At 36.9% G+C, this 15,847-nt stretch overlaps 3 protein-coding genes across 3 annotated transcripts; 2 read left to right on the top strand and 1 right to left on the bottom strand.

The window, feature by feature from the left end:
- The first annotated feature begins 346 nt into the window (after positions 1-346).
- On the top strand, positions 347-1,842 carry Naxe (NAD(P)HX epimerase). The gene is made up of 4 exons (XM_053747238.2): positions 347-537; positions 627-832; positions 947-1,270; positions 1,442-1,842. Exons 1-4 carry the CDS (start codon positions 502-504, stop codon positions 1,674-1,676), a joined length of 801 nt encoding a protein of 266 aa, XP_053603213.1. The 5' UTR covers positions 347-501; the 3' UTR covers positions 1,677-1,842.
- Positions 1,843-2,436: 594 nt separating this feature from the next.
- On the top strand, positions 2,437-6,510 carry LOC128670699 (proliferating cell nuclear antigen). Its single transcript, XM_053746567.1, has 7 exons — positions 2,437-2,566; positions 2,999-3,113; positions 3,688-3,794; positions 4,305-4,462; positions 5,018-5,134; positions 5,817-5,992; positions 6,130-6,510. The coding sequence occupies exons 2-7, from the start codon at positions 3,000-3,002 to the stop codon at positions 6,238-6,240; spliced, it is 783 nt and encodes a 260-aa protein (XP_053602542.1). The 5' UTR covers positions 2,437-2,566; position 2,999; the 3' UTR covers positions 6,241-6,510.
- Positions 6,511-6,660: 150 nt separating this feature from the next.
- Positions 6,661-14,159, bottom strand: LOC128670698 (uncharacterized protein). The gene is given in 11 exon segments (XM_053746566.1): positions 6,661-8,002; positions 8,330-8,420; positions 8,423-8,521; positions 8,923-9,063; positions 11,190-11,301; positions 11,631-11,759; positions 11,966-12,129; positions 12,590-12,939; positions 13,126-13,384; positions 13,608-13,929; positions 14,011-14,159. Coding segments are annotated over 10 exon segments (1,863 nt in total). The 5' UTR covers positions 13,900-13,929; positions 14,011-14,159; the 3' UTR covers positions 6,661-7,776.
- Between the last annotated feature and the right edge of the window lie 1,688 nt (positions 14,160-15,847).

Raw genomic sequence — 15,847 nt, 5'->3', positions numbered from 1 at the left:
ATTTTTTTACGTTTTGTTCTTTGGTTTGGTTACATATATCGTCTGATTAATTAAAATGAACAATCAAGGTACTATCTGTACAGTAAATATCAAGAAACTATAACATAATCGTCGTCCAAATAATAACAAATCTCGAGTTCTCGTCTCGATTTTGGTGCTGATTACAAATTACGATTACAAGTTGTCATTGACGAATCTTGCTCGCGTGCGCTCTCAGGGGTGGCTACTTACCTACATACGAATACCTACCTACCTACCTTTCAGTCGAATCGAATCTCGACATGGATGGACTTCTGAATCTGAATCTCGACTTGATTGACATTTTAGAAGTCAATGTCAAATTTGGTCATGTCATTCCAAAAAAAGAATCCAAAAAATAAATAATCCATCCTTCCTTCCTTTCAGGCAGACAGACACAAATGGAAATACCTATAATAATACTACCTGTAATAATAATTAGTCAGTAAATAATTTAGTTTGATCTTGATCAAAAATTCATAAATGCTCATGTTTCAAATACTCACCAGTGCTTTATTGGTAAGTTCGTATGATAAGAATTTAAATATTTTTGCATATATACAAGCCACCCTAAATCCCTATTTAAATATACCATAATAACGTTTCAGTTGCGGGTATCTAACGTGTGGGGAACCGGCGTTATGTTTAGTGGAAAGAAATGTAGCAGTGGTCGTATTCGGTACCTTAACCAGACCGAAGCCGCTGCATTGGATGAAGAACTATTCAATGAATATAAATTCAGTGTGGATCAGCTGATGGAACTAGCTGGTCTTAGTGTTGCCGCTGCAGTTGCGCAGTGTTTTCCTCCCTATACGTAATTATTTATGTTTTTTTTAAACTAGCTAAATTTTACTTTCTGTAGAATTTGTTTGTAAAACAAAACATGTTGTAAATTATGTAATGTAATAAAACTATAACCTTTTTCCAGCCACCAAAAAGCATTGATTGTATGTGGCCCAGGCAATAATGGTGGAGATGGACTTGTCGCAGCTCGTCATATGACCTTATTTGGATACAATGTTGCTATCTATTATCCCAAACGTACCCCAAAGCCTTTATATGAGAACTTGCTAGAACAGTGTGTTAAATTTGGAGTAGAAGTTGTCACAAAACTCCCTCCACCGAGAGATTTGAAGAATAAATATAATGTTATGGTGGATGCACTGTTTGGTTTTAGTTTTAAGCCACCAGTGAGGGATGAACTAAAATCAGCAATGGATGCTCTGATTGATTGTGGACTGCCAGTTTGCAGGTATTTTTTTATACATGTAGATATATTCTTAGCTATCTTTGGTATCAGTGTCAAAATTGACTGCATGCTTTAAAAGAAGATAGCATAGAAATGACTGACACGAAGGGCAACTTTGTTTTATATTTTATTGTGTTATTCTAGTTTCTACTTAATTTATTTTTTTAATTGCAGTGTGGATATCCCTAGTGGTTGGCATGTGGAGAGTGGACCTGTGAATGAGCGCTCTCTCAAGCCATCTCTGCTCATATCACTATCAGCTCCAAAACTGTGTGCCAGGCCAAACATTTTGAATGATACTAAGCATTTCCTTGGTGGAAGGTTTCTACCTCCTGAAATAGTCAAGAAATACGGCCTGACACTACCTGATTATCCTAATCAAGAGCAAATAGTTCAGTTGTCTTGTTAAATTTTCACATTTAATGGAATTTACAAATTGCTTAATTAGTTGTATGTAATTTAATATACTTCAAGGGCTTTTCATTTAAAACTTTTTGAGTTGAGTCATAACATTAGAATTTAAGAGAATGTTGATATCTGGGATAATTATATTGTTTTATGGTTATTAACAATAATTGTTTTATTTAGATCACAGTCTGGTTACGATCCATGTTTGATTAGACAGCTTACTCATAGGTATCTATTAAAGTTCACGGGTCAATGCCAACACAGCACCACAGCTTTCATGTTGTGATATTTTCTTATTATCATTTCTCTTTAATTATCATGAATCCTACTATTATAAATGCAAAAGTTTGTGGGGGTGTATGTATGTTTGTTACTCTTTGAAGCGAAGTCCAGTAGGACAGATTTTTATCTAATTAAATTTGGTATGTAAATGGGTACAATAAATAACCTAGATAACACATAGGGTATTTTTACACCGAAATTCTCACGGGAGCGTAGCCCCGGGACGTAGCTAGTGTTTTATAAATTTAATTGGAACTTTCACTTATCACTATCTTGTTCTCTCTCAACCTCTAGTATTTTTTTGTATTTTACGTGGGCGCTTTTTGTATTTATCGAAATTAGGTCTGTCAGACTACATCAAAATATTTAGTCGATCGATTACAATGAAATTTCAAAAACAAAATATCTTTGATCATTAATTAATTAAAAAATTATACAATGACATTTGTTTTTTTCGCGCCAAATTTTCCCGCCCGGCTGTCGCAACTGTCATTGTCAAAAGGTCAGTGAAGCCGAAGCGACTCCAGCAGACGAAAGCAGAACGCGTTGTTGGTTTCCGCCTTATAGTTTTGTTGTTATATATTGCTTTGTTTAACTTTATTATTACAAGTAAGTATAGTTTCTATTCATTACTATGATATAAATTTCTGTTGATTATCTTCATAGAGTTGTAAATGGGTAGTGGAACGAATGCAAAGGGCTACGTGTAGCCTGTCGATATCCCTGCTCGTATTTAATTATAAAACTATCCTCGTGATTTCACAGTGGACATATTGTGGAACTTAATTTGTTTATCGTGCCTGCTTTTATAAATTGTCTTATAACGTAACTGTGTAAGTCATAAGTTCACTTTCAGTGAGTAAGAAGTTTTGGACCGGCATTTCCAGATTATAGCTACCTACGCCGTGTGAGGGTTTCAATTGCAAGTAATAAATAATGACTTCTACCATCGGTTTATGATGTCTGTAACATGCCCTGCAACATACATTTTCAATCCTTAACATATTCAGTTTCTAACCTAATTTTGTTAACCATTTCCAGAATGTTTGAGGCACGCCTGCTTCGGTCCTCCATCCTCAAGAAGGTGCTGGAAGCCATCAAGGACTTGCTCACACAAGCTACATTTGACTGTGATGACAATGGCATCCAGCTACAGGTAAGCAGTGTAGACATTGTAGATGGGTGGTTCACAGAGTGTTTCGACCGCTGCGCGGTCATTACAATCTGTCCATTTTCTTGAGGAAGAAATCATTTCCAAAATCAATCATTCATAAAATTGACATTACTACAGGACAGAGTAATTAATGCAAAGTCATAAAGTAAAACTCGTCTTGTCTTAATTAAAATTTGTGAAATTGTAATTACAGCGCAACCACAGCAGTCAAAACACTCGGTGAACCATCCAGACAGTTTGTTATTGATAATAGCTGTTTTATAATCAATGTGCAACAAAGTATAAGTAAGAAAACATAGTTATATTCACCTGATCTGGGAATAACATTGAACATGCTCCATTGCATTTATAATACATAAAAAATAACTAAAACAAGAAGAAAATTACTTAGTACTCCTTTCCTGGCAAACTGACTGTTGCTCGGTTATTGTCTACATTATGGCTTGGGAAGTCCAAGGAGTAAATATGTGCCATGTTTTATTGCAGCAACAGATTGCTAAGTGAGTAGGTGCATTTACATTTTACTCTAGTAATTAATTTATAATTATGTGTATAGGCTATGGACAATTCCCACGTGTCCCTGGTGTCCCTCACACTGAGAGCAGACGGCTTTGACAAGTACAGATGTGACCGCAACATTTCCATGGGCATGAATCTGGGAAGGTAAGGTGACATAACATAAAAATATTATCTGTGCCTGAAATTCCAGCATATTTATATCATTTGTGTCGTGACAATGTATATAATTGGAGCAGTAATTCCAGGATTTGACACATTAATATAATAGATGTTTAGATCAATTCCTGATTACATCCTATCAACTTCGAAGATTTAGCTTGATATGAGTGCCTATCTGCCTAACCTCACTCCTTGGGAATGCCATTGTAAACATTTACGACTTACTGACACAGACTTCTAGTGGCAATTAGGTGGATATGTGAACTAAACTATCAGTCAATGTGTAGGTTTCCTGACGATGTTTTCTTTTATCGGAAGCAAGTCTAAGAATACTAATATGTACATTGTAAATGAATCAACATTGGTATACAAATCGATGTGGCGCGAGTGCCATTCGAACCACCATTTGGTCATAGGCAGACGCTTTTAACCACAACACTTACTAAGAAAAATTCATAAAATCTAGCAAATGGCTATATAGCATATCTCTTTCAGTATGTCAAAAATCCTGAAATGTGCCGGCGACAAGGACACAGTTACTATGAAGGCGCAAGACAATGCGGACACCGTCACGTTCGTGTTCGAGAGCCCCAACCAGGAGAAGGTGTCCGATTATGAGATGAAGCTAATGAACTTGGACCTCGAACATTTGGGTGAGGGCTCCAAATGTATTTTATGCCGGCTACACACGCCATCGCTATCGTCAATCTCAGACAAATGCCAACACGAAATGAACGAAAATTGCGTAGTTTGTATGAAACAAAGTCGAAGTCGAATTCGGCAAAGTTCGGCAAACTGTATCGTGATAATGTATAGCCGGCATTAACTTGCATATCATTATCTTTTATGTTCCCCCATTCCGATCACATTCTTATATACCTAGAAACTAGGTGCCATACATACAATACTTTTACTTTTGTCCAAAAGGCAAAATACATAAAAACTTTACATAAGAATCTAGAATGTGTAAAAACACATTTCAGATTTACAGTCTGTATTACGATTCAAGATTCGACTGGTTTTATGATTGGCCTGACTGATGCCAATGCTCTTGGGTAATGCTGTTGTTGCCTCTTGATGGCATACTTATTCGCCTAGTATGCCATCATGGAAAAATATGGAGTGGTCCAATTCTAGGGCGGGAAGCACACGTCACGAAATACTCTAATCAATACTTTATATATATATTTCAATTTATTACATTTCAGGTATTCCTGAAACTGAGTACAGTTGCACCATTCGTCTCCCAAGTGCAGAGTTCGCAAGAATCTGCAGAGATCTGTCACAGTTTGGAGAGTCCATGGTTATATCTTGCACTAAAGAGGGTAAGACTATAGTATACTGTAACAAGTAGATGATGTAGTTTATTGTCCAATATTTCTGACAACCTCGGTGGCGCAGTGGTAAGGTTCTTGCCACTGAATCGAGAGGTCCCGGGTTCGATCCCCGGTCGGGTCATGATGGAAAATGATCTTTTTCTGATTGGCCCGGGTCTTGGATGTTTATTTATATATGTATTTATTATAAAATATAGTATCGTTGAGTTAGTATCCCATAACACAAGTCTCGAACTTACTTTGGGACTAGCTCAATCTGTGTGATTTGTCCCAATATATTTATTTATTATTTATTTATTTATTTTATTCTTTGACGGTAGACAATAATTAGCGGTTTTTTGTTTCGCTATTTAAGGTCACTTTCTAGCTCTCACTCTCTACAAAAAACACGTTAATTCACATTAGATGGATGGACTGGACAACCCGCACACACTACCGCCATTATCAAATTTTTTAACCAAAGAAAAGTGTGCAAGCAGCAAGGCAGTGGGACACAAAATAGGCTTATAAAATAAACTAGAAATAAAATATGATACTATCTAATAAAATTTATTCATTTTAGCCAATGTTATGTTTTTTAATTGCATTATAAAATAAAAAATAGAAATCGAAAAATGTCGCATGTGAGCCGAAAGCGTCGAGCGGGAATAACTTATTATTGTTTATTCAGGGGTGAAGTTCTCCGCGACGGGCGACATCGGGTCGGCCAACATCAAGCTGGCGCAGACGGCGGCCGTGGACAAGGAGGAGGAGGCCGTCGTCATCGAGATGGACGAGCCCGTCACGCTCACCTTCGCGTGCCAGTACCTCAACTACTTCACCAAGGCCACCTCGCTCAGCCCACAGGTATTACATGGATGGATGGACCTTGTTGAGTGTTATTGCTAGCATTAGTGTCAGATTTTATTCAAGCTAAATTATATTTTATAACATATACCTACATATTTTAAAGTCAAATACAAGTAACTTCTTTTTCATTTCAGGTTCAGCTTTCCATGTCTGCAGATGTGCCTCTGGTGGTAGAATACCGCATCCAGGACATCGGTCACATTCGTTACTACTTAGCGCCAAAAATTGAGGAGGACGACAGTTAAACTAAAATATTCCGTTACATTAAACATTAAGTTTTTGTACGCCTTTGATAAAGAATTTTGGTTTTGTATTACACCGGCTATAGCAGGGCCAGGAGGGTGAAACAATGTTAAGTTTTCTAATTGGTGTCAAAATTAAGAGATAAGTTTTTGTTACAAATTCGTCGAAGTGTCACGCATTGAATCATGTTCCGAATCGTAAAATACACTGTGTGTATCTTAGATGTGATAATTAACGCGTAACCAGTAAATAAACTATGTATTTTTTATTAATATTGAGTTTTATTTTTTATCCGTTTACAGCGAAGCGAAAAGCTGAATCGCGGTTGCGACATAAACTTTTGATTGCATGCATAATTATCAGTATTTTTTATATTAAACCCTATCCTAGATAAAGATATGAATAACAAAAAAAGACTAAAATACATGTTAAAATGTTTATTTTCTATCACTTATCATATAAAATTTGAAAAACAAATTGTTCTTGTCCATGTCTTACATGAGTATTTAAGAAATTAAAACGTAATTATTCAAAACATAGCAATAATTATTACAATATGGAATACAAGCTAATCTACATAACACGTACAAACACACTGGATTCAAAACTGATCTTACGTAAGGTAAGATAGTATTGTGAAAATTGAGACAGAAAATAATGGCTAATCAAATGAAATACGTTAATTACAACTTTATGTAATGTAATAAAGCATTAATCATCTTCACTATTCACACTTAAAAGTTAATTAAGTAACTAAAAAACGGACTAGAAAATTTGTTTCTATCTTCAAACTTATAATGGTATCGTTATTATATAGACACATTAGCACTACTATCTCAGCACTGAAAATTATAATATTAGACTCAAAAGTCAGATCAAATGTTAAAAAACTTATGTTAACTAGGGATTATAGAATAAAATAAATATTAAAATGATAAGGAGGGTGAGGCAGGAGAAGTGAATGAACCAACGACTTCGCCACGATTTTTGATAAACGTAAAATACGTAACAAATGAACGTACAAATCGCGTAACGAGTCATGAAGACAACGGATGAGTCACCTTCAAATGAAAAACATTGCTTTATTTTAGCAAATGACCTAAACTTGCTTGGCAAAAAGTTGTTTATAATTGTTTATTTAGAAAAATGTTGATCTTGGACCTATCCGACTTTATTATGTGTGTGATTATAGGTACTTAAAATTACATACTAGCAGCATGGAACTATTATTAGATACCTACTGCAGGCGAAATTAAACAAGGCGCCAGCGCCCAGTAAGATGGGCGCCTTCATTTATTAAAGTCTTGAATATATTTCATGGCCCAATTATCTGTTTCAAGCGGTTGTGACATTATAAGGAAATTTAACAATCTGCTCGACTGCGGCGCTGATGAATGCATTCATTCATTACTGAAAACCGCAACTAATAAACGTTTCATGTCCGAAATTTTAAGTTTAAAGCGCGAAACTGTTAAAAAGGAAAAAAAACATACTTTTTATCCAAAGCCAAGTTTAGGGTTTAAATTATCCGCGGTGACTCATAGAGTTGTGATCACTGTTTCCACTTCTTGGCCGAGAAGAGCACGGCGCGCTGCTTGAGGAAGAGCGAGTAGCTCTGCTTGCGCGGGAGCGCCGCGGCTGCGGCTGCGGCTGCGGCGCCGGCGCCGGCGCCCGCCGCGCCCGGTTGCTTCTTCTTCTCGTTGGCGCGGCGGTTGGCGTCCACCATCGCACTCATGTACGGTGTGCGACGCCCGCGCCCTCTTCCTGTCGACATTCAATATGGAACTTCATATATTTGCGGACGAATCAAATCGATCTTTTAGGGTGAAATAACTTGAACTTTGAATAATTAATTTTTAATAATAAACAAAATCGTTGATATTTTCGGTCACCATATCCGTCAACATTTTTCCACTTGCACCACAACGCAATATTTAACAGACAACGCTCAAATCTTTAAGGCAATGCGCGTGTGGTACTTCAGTGTCGCTGGCGTCCATAGGCTGCGGTGACCACTTTCCATCAGATGGGCCGCATGCCTATTGCTTGTAAATAAACAATGCACAGAACACAACACTTTGGGGCTCTTACCTGCCCCCCCTCCTCGTCCTCAGGACTCCCTCTTGACCTCGGAGGGCCCGGGCACAGGCTCCTCCTGGTCGTCGCCCTCCGCCAGCAGCGCGGGGCTGATGATCTGGTCGTGGAGAGTGCGGAGGTGCCGCAACAAGTTGGACTTCACGTTGAAACCCTTGTTGCACAACCCGCATATGAATGGACGCTCGCCTGAAAATTATAGTAAATTGTACCAAAAAAGACCATGTATATAAAAGTCAAACATATTATCTAAATATTCATAACAACAATTTTTTTAGGAAAAGGTATCGAATTAAGTTATAAGGTAATAAATGTTAAGTCACGGTATCAATTCTACTAATAATATCTCATTATCGTATCTCAATTGTAGTTCTTATAATAATAATAATAATAAATAATTTATTGCAGGCACTTGTAAAATACATGACCCATATCACACTATAGACTAAAAAAAAATAATAATAAAAAAATAGAAACAGTACCTAATAAATTAATGTTATTTACTATTACTGTCGCGATATTATTTACTATTACTTATAGCGTGTTATTAGAAGCTACTATTGAAAAACGTGTAAATAGTACCAACTTACCTGTGTGCGTACGCATGTGTATGAGCATCGAAGCATGGGACGGGAAATTCTTCTTGCATTGCGTGCAAGTCTTGTTTTGCGCGCCCTCTGTGAAACGATTGTGACGTTTGGGTGGGGCACTGTTGTTTGATATGGCCAATTCTAGACAATCGACATCAAATCACATTTAGAACATGGATTTAATCACATCAGCTCGGAGACAATCTGTGCTGGATCGCTTTGTTTAATTTTTGTTTTTTTTTTTTATTGGAAAAAAAGCAAATGATCGGTGATAAAAAAGCGGTAGGCAAACAAAGCAGTCCATATTAAATTACAACATAACTGAAGTGATTATCATGAGTGTAGCAAAAAGGGTGTAAGTGTAATGCAAAAAGATAAAAAAAAACAATTTAAAAAATAAAACATACATGTTCCTTGATGTTCCGTTTGTCGAGAATTAGCCACATACATAACAATCAGATTTCAGCTATGTTAGTAATCAATTTCATTAGTAACATAACATGCAATTTTATTTTAAAAATTTCATAGTACGGCTGTTTCTGAAAGGAAGAATATTATATCGTTGGTTGAAGTCAAAGACATAGAAAAATATAGACAATACTATGTCTTGGTAGGTTGCCCATGTAAAAGCTGGGTTATGATGGGGACAAAATACATTGGCGCTCCATCCCATTTCTCCACGTGTATTTCGAATAAGCTATTTATGACGAAGTCCATATTTTTATCTGTCTATTATTGAACTCAATACTGCACCGTCGCAAAATAACACTACATCTAGGAGATATGAACAATCATTTTGCGGTGTCATTTTGTGAAAGCGACCTTCGTGTGGCATCTTATTTTTATGAATTAGATTTAAATTATTCAAATAAACAACCTGAAGTAATTGACATATTAGTATGAAATTCGTAGAAACGAATTATACACAAAGTGTTAAATAGTATGATCATTTTAATTTTATTGCTGAGTTTAGTTTGTTAGTGAATAAGTCGGTGTCTTTGTTAGTTGAGGGTGATAAGATCAAAAATTCAATACAAAATTAGTATTTATTAATAGAATTGGTTAAAATTTACTAATCAAATACATACATAATATCCAGTAGTTACAGCCCCATACCAGATGATACAGTAAATAATACACCTGGAATTTTTGATACACTTTATGTATTATTTTTTTATATTTTTACTTACTGTGTATACAAACAAACATACGAATGTTGTAATGTATTGACATTGTACCTTTAGCGTCATTTGAAAAAGCTATTTTGTTTGTAAAACTATTTTTTTAAGTTGATTGTTGATAGCATTACGTACGTACGCAATTCACAGCATTTATAATTTCAGATAAAAATATAAAAAAATCAATTAGATCATATAGATACAGTCAACAGCACATCGAGTTACTCTGCATGAACCTCTATGGCGGCGGAGCGCTGCAATAGCGGCGAGTTTGCAATGAATTTGGGTAGGTTGATGTGCTGATGACTGTACATGCGCACGCAATTTTGTCGTGTCTGCCGTGGTCTGCCTTCAAGAGCGCTCGCATTCATAATTCATAATATACAGAAGTTGCTAGTATGCGTTTGGCCTTTTTGATAAGCTGTTTTAGGTTTCAGAATCAACGTTTTTGTATTGTATTATATTGTATTGTATTGTTTTTGTATCACCGTTTTTCATGAAGTAGTATTTTCTCACGTAATGGTAATACTTTATCGATTTTTGGGGCTGTCCTTGACTTTTGTAGAAATTGTGTTTCTCTATGATGTGAATGACATGGTTTATTCTATCAGTATAGTTGGAGATCATTTCGAGAGGCGAAGTCGTCGGCTTCGGTACTTAACATTAATCTTGTGTCCTTATTGTAACGTCTACTAGTACACTTACCAATAGAAGTAGTTTTGTCAAATTTTCATTTCACTGGTCATAATCCTACTGATAATCTTGTGGGAAAATTTTGTTTCAACGCCGAAGCTTCGAACAGTATTAATTTCAATAAAATTATAATGATCTTACAGATTCACACCATAATTCATTCGTCTAATACCTATCTATAAATACCTAATCTATACAATAACTTAAGTTATTTAATATTATTAGAGTTTTCTGGTATTTGGTTCTTACCCACAAAAAAACTAGAGGGATATTTATTTCGCACGTCTGTTTTTGTGACAAGAGAAAAATACCAGTAAGTTTATGAATAAATGAATGAAATGTAGCTTTGCGTTTGTATGTACTATGTATTAATGTGTGTGTATAATATAAACTGACCTGTTTCAGTGTGCGTGCTTTGAATGTGCCGCACCCACTCGGCTGGATTCGGGAAGTGTTTCTGGCATAAATCGCATTTGAGAAGGGCCATAGTTTCCTCTGTGTCGTCGCTCTGCAGAAACAGAATGAAATACTTGACATATCGTGGTTGCGTTTGTATCTGGCTGCAGAGGGCTGCTACATGAATAAGACTAATAGGGCTTGGTCTCTGTCACAAAATCAAGTCAAAATGTGACATTTTATCATAATCAAATATCTTTTATCCTCTCAGCGGAAACTGGTCTAAATTAATATAATTTGTCTGTTATAAAGAAAGGGAAAATTTTAAAAAAAGAATGACCACAATCTTTCTTTAAAAAGTTATCCGTCGAAAGTAAAAAATATATGTGCGTCGACGTTTTTTCCATCAGCTGAAAAAGGGAACAGAGAACGTGTACTCACAGCAGAGCGGTGCTTCCTCTTCCGGGCGTGCTGCGTGTCGGAGCGCGCGTGGCCCTGCACGTGGCGCACCCAGGCCGCCGGCACCGTGAACACCTCCGCGCACAGCTCGCATGCCAAAGGACTGTAGATCTGCGGATACACATCACACTGTACACCACACCGAATCTATTCTTCAAGGTCACAGTCAAAGCATTTATTCAAAAATTGAGACATCTACATTCATTTATCTATTTTTTTGTCAAATTTTAAATTATACACATAGTTTTTTTATTAAGTCATTCTCCTACCTATCTAATGGGAGGTGAGTGGTGAGGACTCCAAGATAAGATTCTTACCAAACTCTCTTCCTCAATGTCCACATCATCCACAGGTTCAGACTTCACACTCATTTCAGCTTGGAACATCTCTGCTATGGACCGTTCCTCCTCTTCAATGCTGCTAGCGTCCCAGTCTGGTTCATCTTTTATTTGGATTTCTGTTGTGCTCTGATTCGATTTTTCTGATCAGAAAGAAATAAAATATATTTATTGTTCTATTGTGTTTTTTTATTTACATTATTATAAACGTGGCGTGTGTAAAATAAGATCACTTTATCTGCGCTAGATATCGTACGAGGCGACTAAGGGCCGTGTGCAGCTTAGCGTGCGGCAACAATAGCATTCCCAAAGTAGATTCAGGCAGGAGGCCAGTAGAAAAATCCAGATCTTCAAAATTTTGGTTATTTTTTACACTCACCCCAGGCTTCACGGCATCATAGCTCAGAACTGAATGCTACTGGGAATGCATGGGTATTAGATTAATATTTGGAAATGTTAACTAAACCAAATACCTAACCATAGTCTGTGGCCAGAGAGGGTTATCTAGTGCTTTAAATTTTTAAAAAGATCCTTTTTATCAAAACTTACAGGACCTACGCCTACAGCTATTTATATAAAAGTGATGGTAAAATGATGACTTACTTGAAGTGACAGAAACACTGTCTTGCGTATCTTCATCTTTTGATTCTTCCACTTCAATACTAATGTCAGTCTTTTGTCTTTTTCCATATTTCCTTTCGGTCTGCCTACGTAGTATTCTCGGAGGAGGGGCTTCATCAGGAGAGTCGTCAGCTATTGTTGTTGTGGTTACAATATTTGGTGTTGGTGCCGGTGCTGGGGCAATGTTAGCATATGTAGGAGTTTCTGCAGTGGCAGGAGCTGGGGCTACAAGGATTGTTTGCCCTTTAGGAGCCCCAGGCCTTAGGGCTGCTTGAGTCCCTCCTTCAGTTGTTTTGATGAACACAAGTTTTGGTGGCCCAATAAACATTGGCCTGTAAAAAAATTAATTACATTTTTATAAAGAATAAAAAATCTGTGCTTTTCTACAATCAGCTGTGTAAAATGCTTTAAGTGTCCTTCAACAGAGACCTCTACTCCTTACTATTTATTTATTGTTCCTTTGAAGCTTCATTTATTGTTCCTTTGTATCTACACTACACATTGTGGAGTACACAAACCTTGTGACTTGTCCTGGAGTTTGAATCTGGCCTGGGTTAAACGTCTTAAGCAGCTTATCATCCTTCTTAATAGCAATCTTTGCTGCATCATCTGGTTTCTTAGCGATAGCAACCTGTTTGTTCAAATTGGTTGAGGTTTTCTCTGCAGGAGTCGAGTCACCTCCTGCCTCGTCCGTTTGCCTCCATAGACCGCGGATTTTGAGGACTTCACCTGCTTTTAAAACTGTATCTAGGACTTCGTTTGACACTGTTGTTTCACCTGAAAATTGTTTTTATAAGAATAATTCCCAACTTCCTAATAGATTGCAACGGACAAAATTGCGTTTATACTTTCTTCCATGATCATAGATTTCAATGAAAAAAAATTATTTCCTCAAAACACTTATAAACTTATTTCATAAGGTTATTATGGCCAAAACAATTGTAGGTATATTTTTTTCGTGAAAATACGTGTATATTTTCTACTATAAAGAAGGACTTACCTTTATACATGTATTCAACGAGAATCTTTAAAGCTTTCGTGGAAATCTCCGATGGCAAGACCACATATAACATGCCTCCCATCCGGGTCACCGACCTCTGGCCCTCGAACAGCCCGCCCAGGTACACACTGCATGAACTGAGGATGAATTTGTGAGCAGGAATCTGTGATCCATCCATCGTGCAGAGCACCACATCGGTAAATCGTTCGGACCGTAGCAATGAAGCCACGGAACCGTTCAAATGCGCGCTGTGCGAGTGCCATTTTAACTGATATGTGTCCGTTGAAGTCATTTCTGTAACATCGCTGGGCTTTTATACAATCTGCAAGCAAAACACATTGTTTCTTCAATATTTAACACAAAAACAAATCACGATTAAAGCAAAGATGCGCCGCGTGCGTACCAACGCCGGCCGCACGGAAGAAAACAAACAAAACAAATCCCAATATTAATTTGGCTACGCTATGCCCTATGCTTTAGACTAGACTCTATCTACACTATGCTACTTGAGTCGAACGAACCAAGTGGGGTGAGCTCGCTCCACATACATATACATTAGTATATAACCATCCATAGAAATAATAGTATATACCTAGTATACCTAACTTATGTCTGTGACTCGCTCATAATTTTCAAGATGACTGTGACCATTGATTTTAATCATTGATTGATCACGTTTTATCTCACTCACTACTCTAAACTGCACACAAAAAATTATAAAACAAATCAATTTTCATTTTGAAATAACTAAAAACATGAAAATAACTAAAAAATAATACAGTCAGTTTTGGAAAATTTAAGTAAATTCGAATGAAAAATGAGTTACGATAGTAAAATAACTCTAGAGTTAAATTACTAGTCTACGTTTATAAACGCTTTTCCGGAAACACACGAACTTAAACGACGACCTCTCTGCCGCCGGCCACTGTTGATAGAAAAACAAAATTCGCGCGTCATTTCCAATTTTCCGTTTCCGTAGGTAAATTTATTAATATATATTTGGGTTATTTGCAACAATTGCAACCAAAAAAATATTTACAACCAAAATAAACGCAATTATTTAATAATAATGAAACTTATTTTATTTTAAGTACTTAAGATGATATTGAATTACAATATTTCTTTTATTTTTACTAAATAAATAACAAATAGGTTACCTTATAGGATGGCGAGTAAGTAATGATAATTATTTGTAAATTAAATTCATCACGAGGATAACTAATTTCAAAAATACTAATTTTGAACTGTGTATGTGCGCCAGTGCGCCACCACCGCGTGCGACCCTCGAATTTGGTGTGCGGCGGCTGCGGCTACAAAAATCGATAGAATTCGTATTGATTAAACTCGAAAAGCGGGGTTGCGCGTTTATCTCATCGATCCTCGCGGGAAAGCGTCGGTGAGCGGATCGCGCCTGCGCCGTGTAACGAGGGGTGCCGGGCTCCGCCACTGCGCAAGCCTGCCCGAGCGACTCCCCGCGCCGCGCCAGTGCCGCAGCGGCATGCGCCACTCTGTTCACGCGCAAACCGAAATTCGCCACGCCACACTATATACTCATAACTAAAAACATCATATTTATCCACCCCCCGGGAAATGTAATGGATGTTCAATGGAAAAATATACCCTATGTTTTGTAACCGACTTCAAAAATTGAGGTTATTGATAAACTATCTGTGACTATCTATGTACCCACCTAGTGCTTATGGAATACAGTATAATACATCTTTTTCCTTAGTCTGAACTTTTGACACTTTTGTTGAAAGATAGAGCCAAGAGTCTCGAAACGTGTGAGAAGGCTTGCTGGATTTGAGATTTGAATCAGAAATTTTGAAATTTTGCTAGCCATTTGCCGATGAAGATAATCCTTAGTTTATGACCTCGAAATATTATTTCCAAGAAACTGATCGACTTTCCAAAGAAACTGAGTAAAGTTATTGTGTAAGTAGATGAATGGGCTGCGTAGTCTAACCTTCCTCGAAAATATTCCTATATCAAGACGACGTATAGGTATTATACATTTATGCATATAACTTCGTAAAAGTAGGTAGGTGCTGCGCCTACCCTGTTTAGGTCGATGACATCATGCCCTTCGTGTCAGGGAACGGGGGCGATATGAATGAGGAACAGAACACTACACAACACATCTATACCTACCTATAAATTCAAATTTAAATTCAAATCGTTTATTCATAAATCAGACCTTCCTTTTCACGTAAATTTTTATATTAAATAGTTATTTTTCA

Source organism: Plodia interpunctella, chromosome 6, assembly GCF_027563975.2.
Source record: "Plodia interpunctella isolate USDA-ARS_2022_Savannah chromosome 6, ilPloInte3.2, whole genome shotgun sequence".
NCBI classification, from domain to species: domain Eukaryota; kingdom Metazoa; phylum Arthropoda; class Insecta; order Lepidoptera; family Pyralidae; genus Plodia; species Plodia interpunctella.
The sequence above is the reverse complement of the archived record's forward strand: the minus strand, read 5'-3'. Positions and strand labels throughout refer to the sequence as shown.

What these genes read in the sequence shown, in the direction of transcription:
- Naxe (XM_053747238.2), top strand. Translation starts at nt 502, where the DNA reads ATGCTCATGTTTCAAATACTCACCAGTGCTTTATTG. An exon ending in TACTCACCAGTGCTTTATTG is followed by an intron (nt 538 to 626) that starts GTAAGTTCGTAT and finishes ATAACGTTTCAG; the next exon opens with TTGCGGGTATCTAACGTGTG. An exon ending in CAGTGTTTTCCTCCCTATAC is followed by an intron (nt 833 to 946) that starts GTAATTATTTAT and finishes ACCTTTTTCCAG; the next exon opens with CCACCAAAAAGCATTGATTG.
- LOC128670699 (XM_053746567.1), top strand. Translation starts at nt 3,000, where the DNA reads ATGTTTGAGGCACGCCTGCTTCGGTCCTCCATCCTCAAGAAGGTGCTG. An exon ending in ATGGGCATGAATCTGGGAAG is followed by an intron (nt 3,795 to 4,304) that starts GTAAGGTGACAT and finishes TATCTCTTTCAG; the next exon opens with TATGTCAAAAATCCTGAAAT. An exon ending in CCACCTCGCTCAGCCCACAG is followed by an intron (nt 5,993 to 6,129) that starts GTATTACATGGA and finishes TTTTCATTTCAG; the next exon opens with GTTCAGCTTTCCATGTCTGC.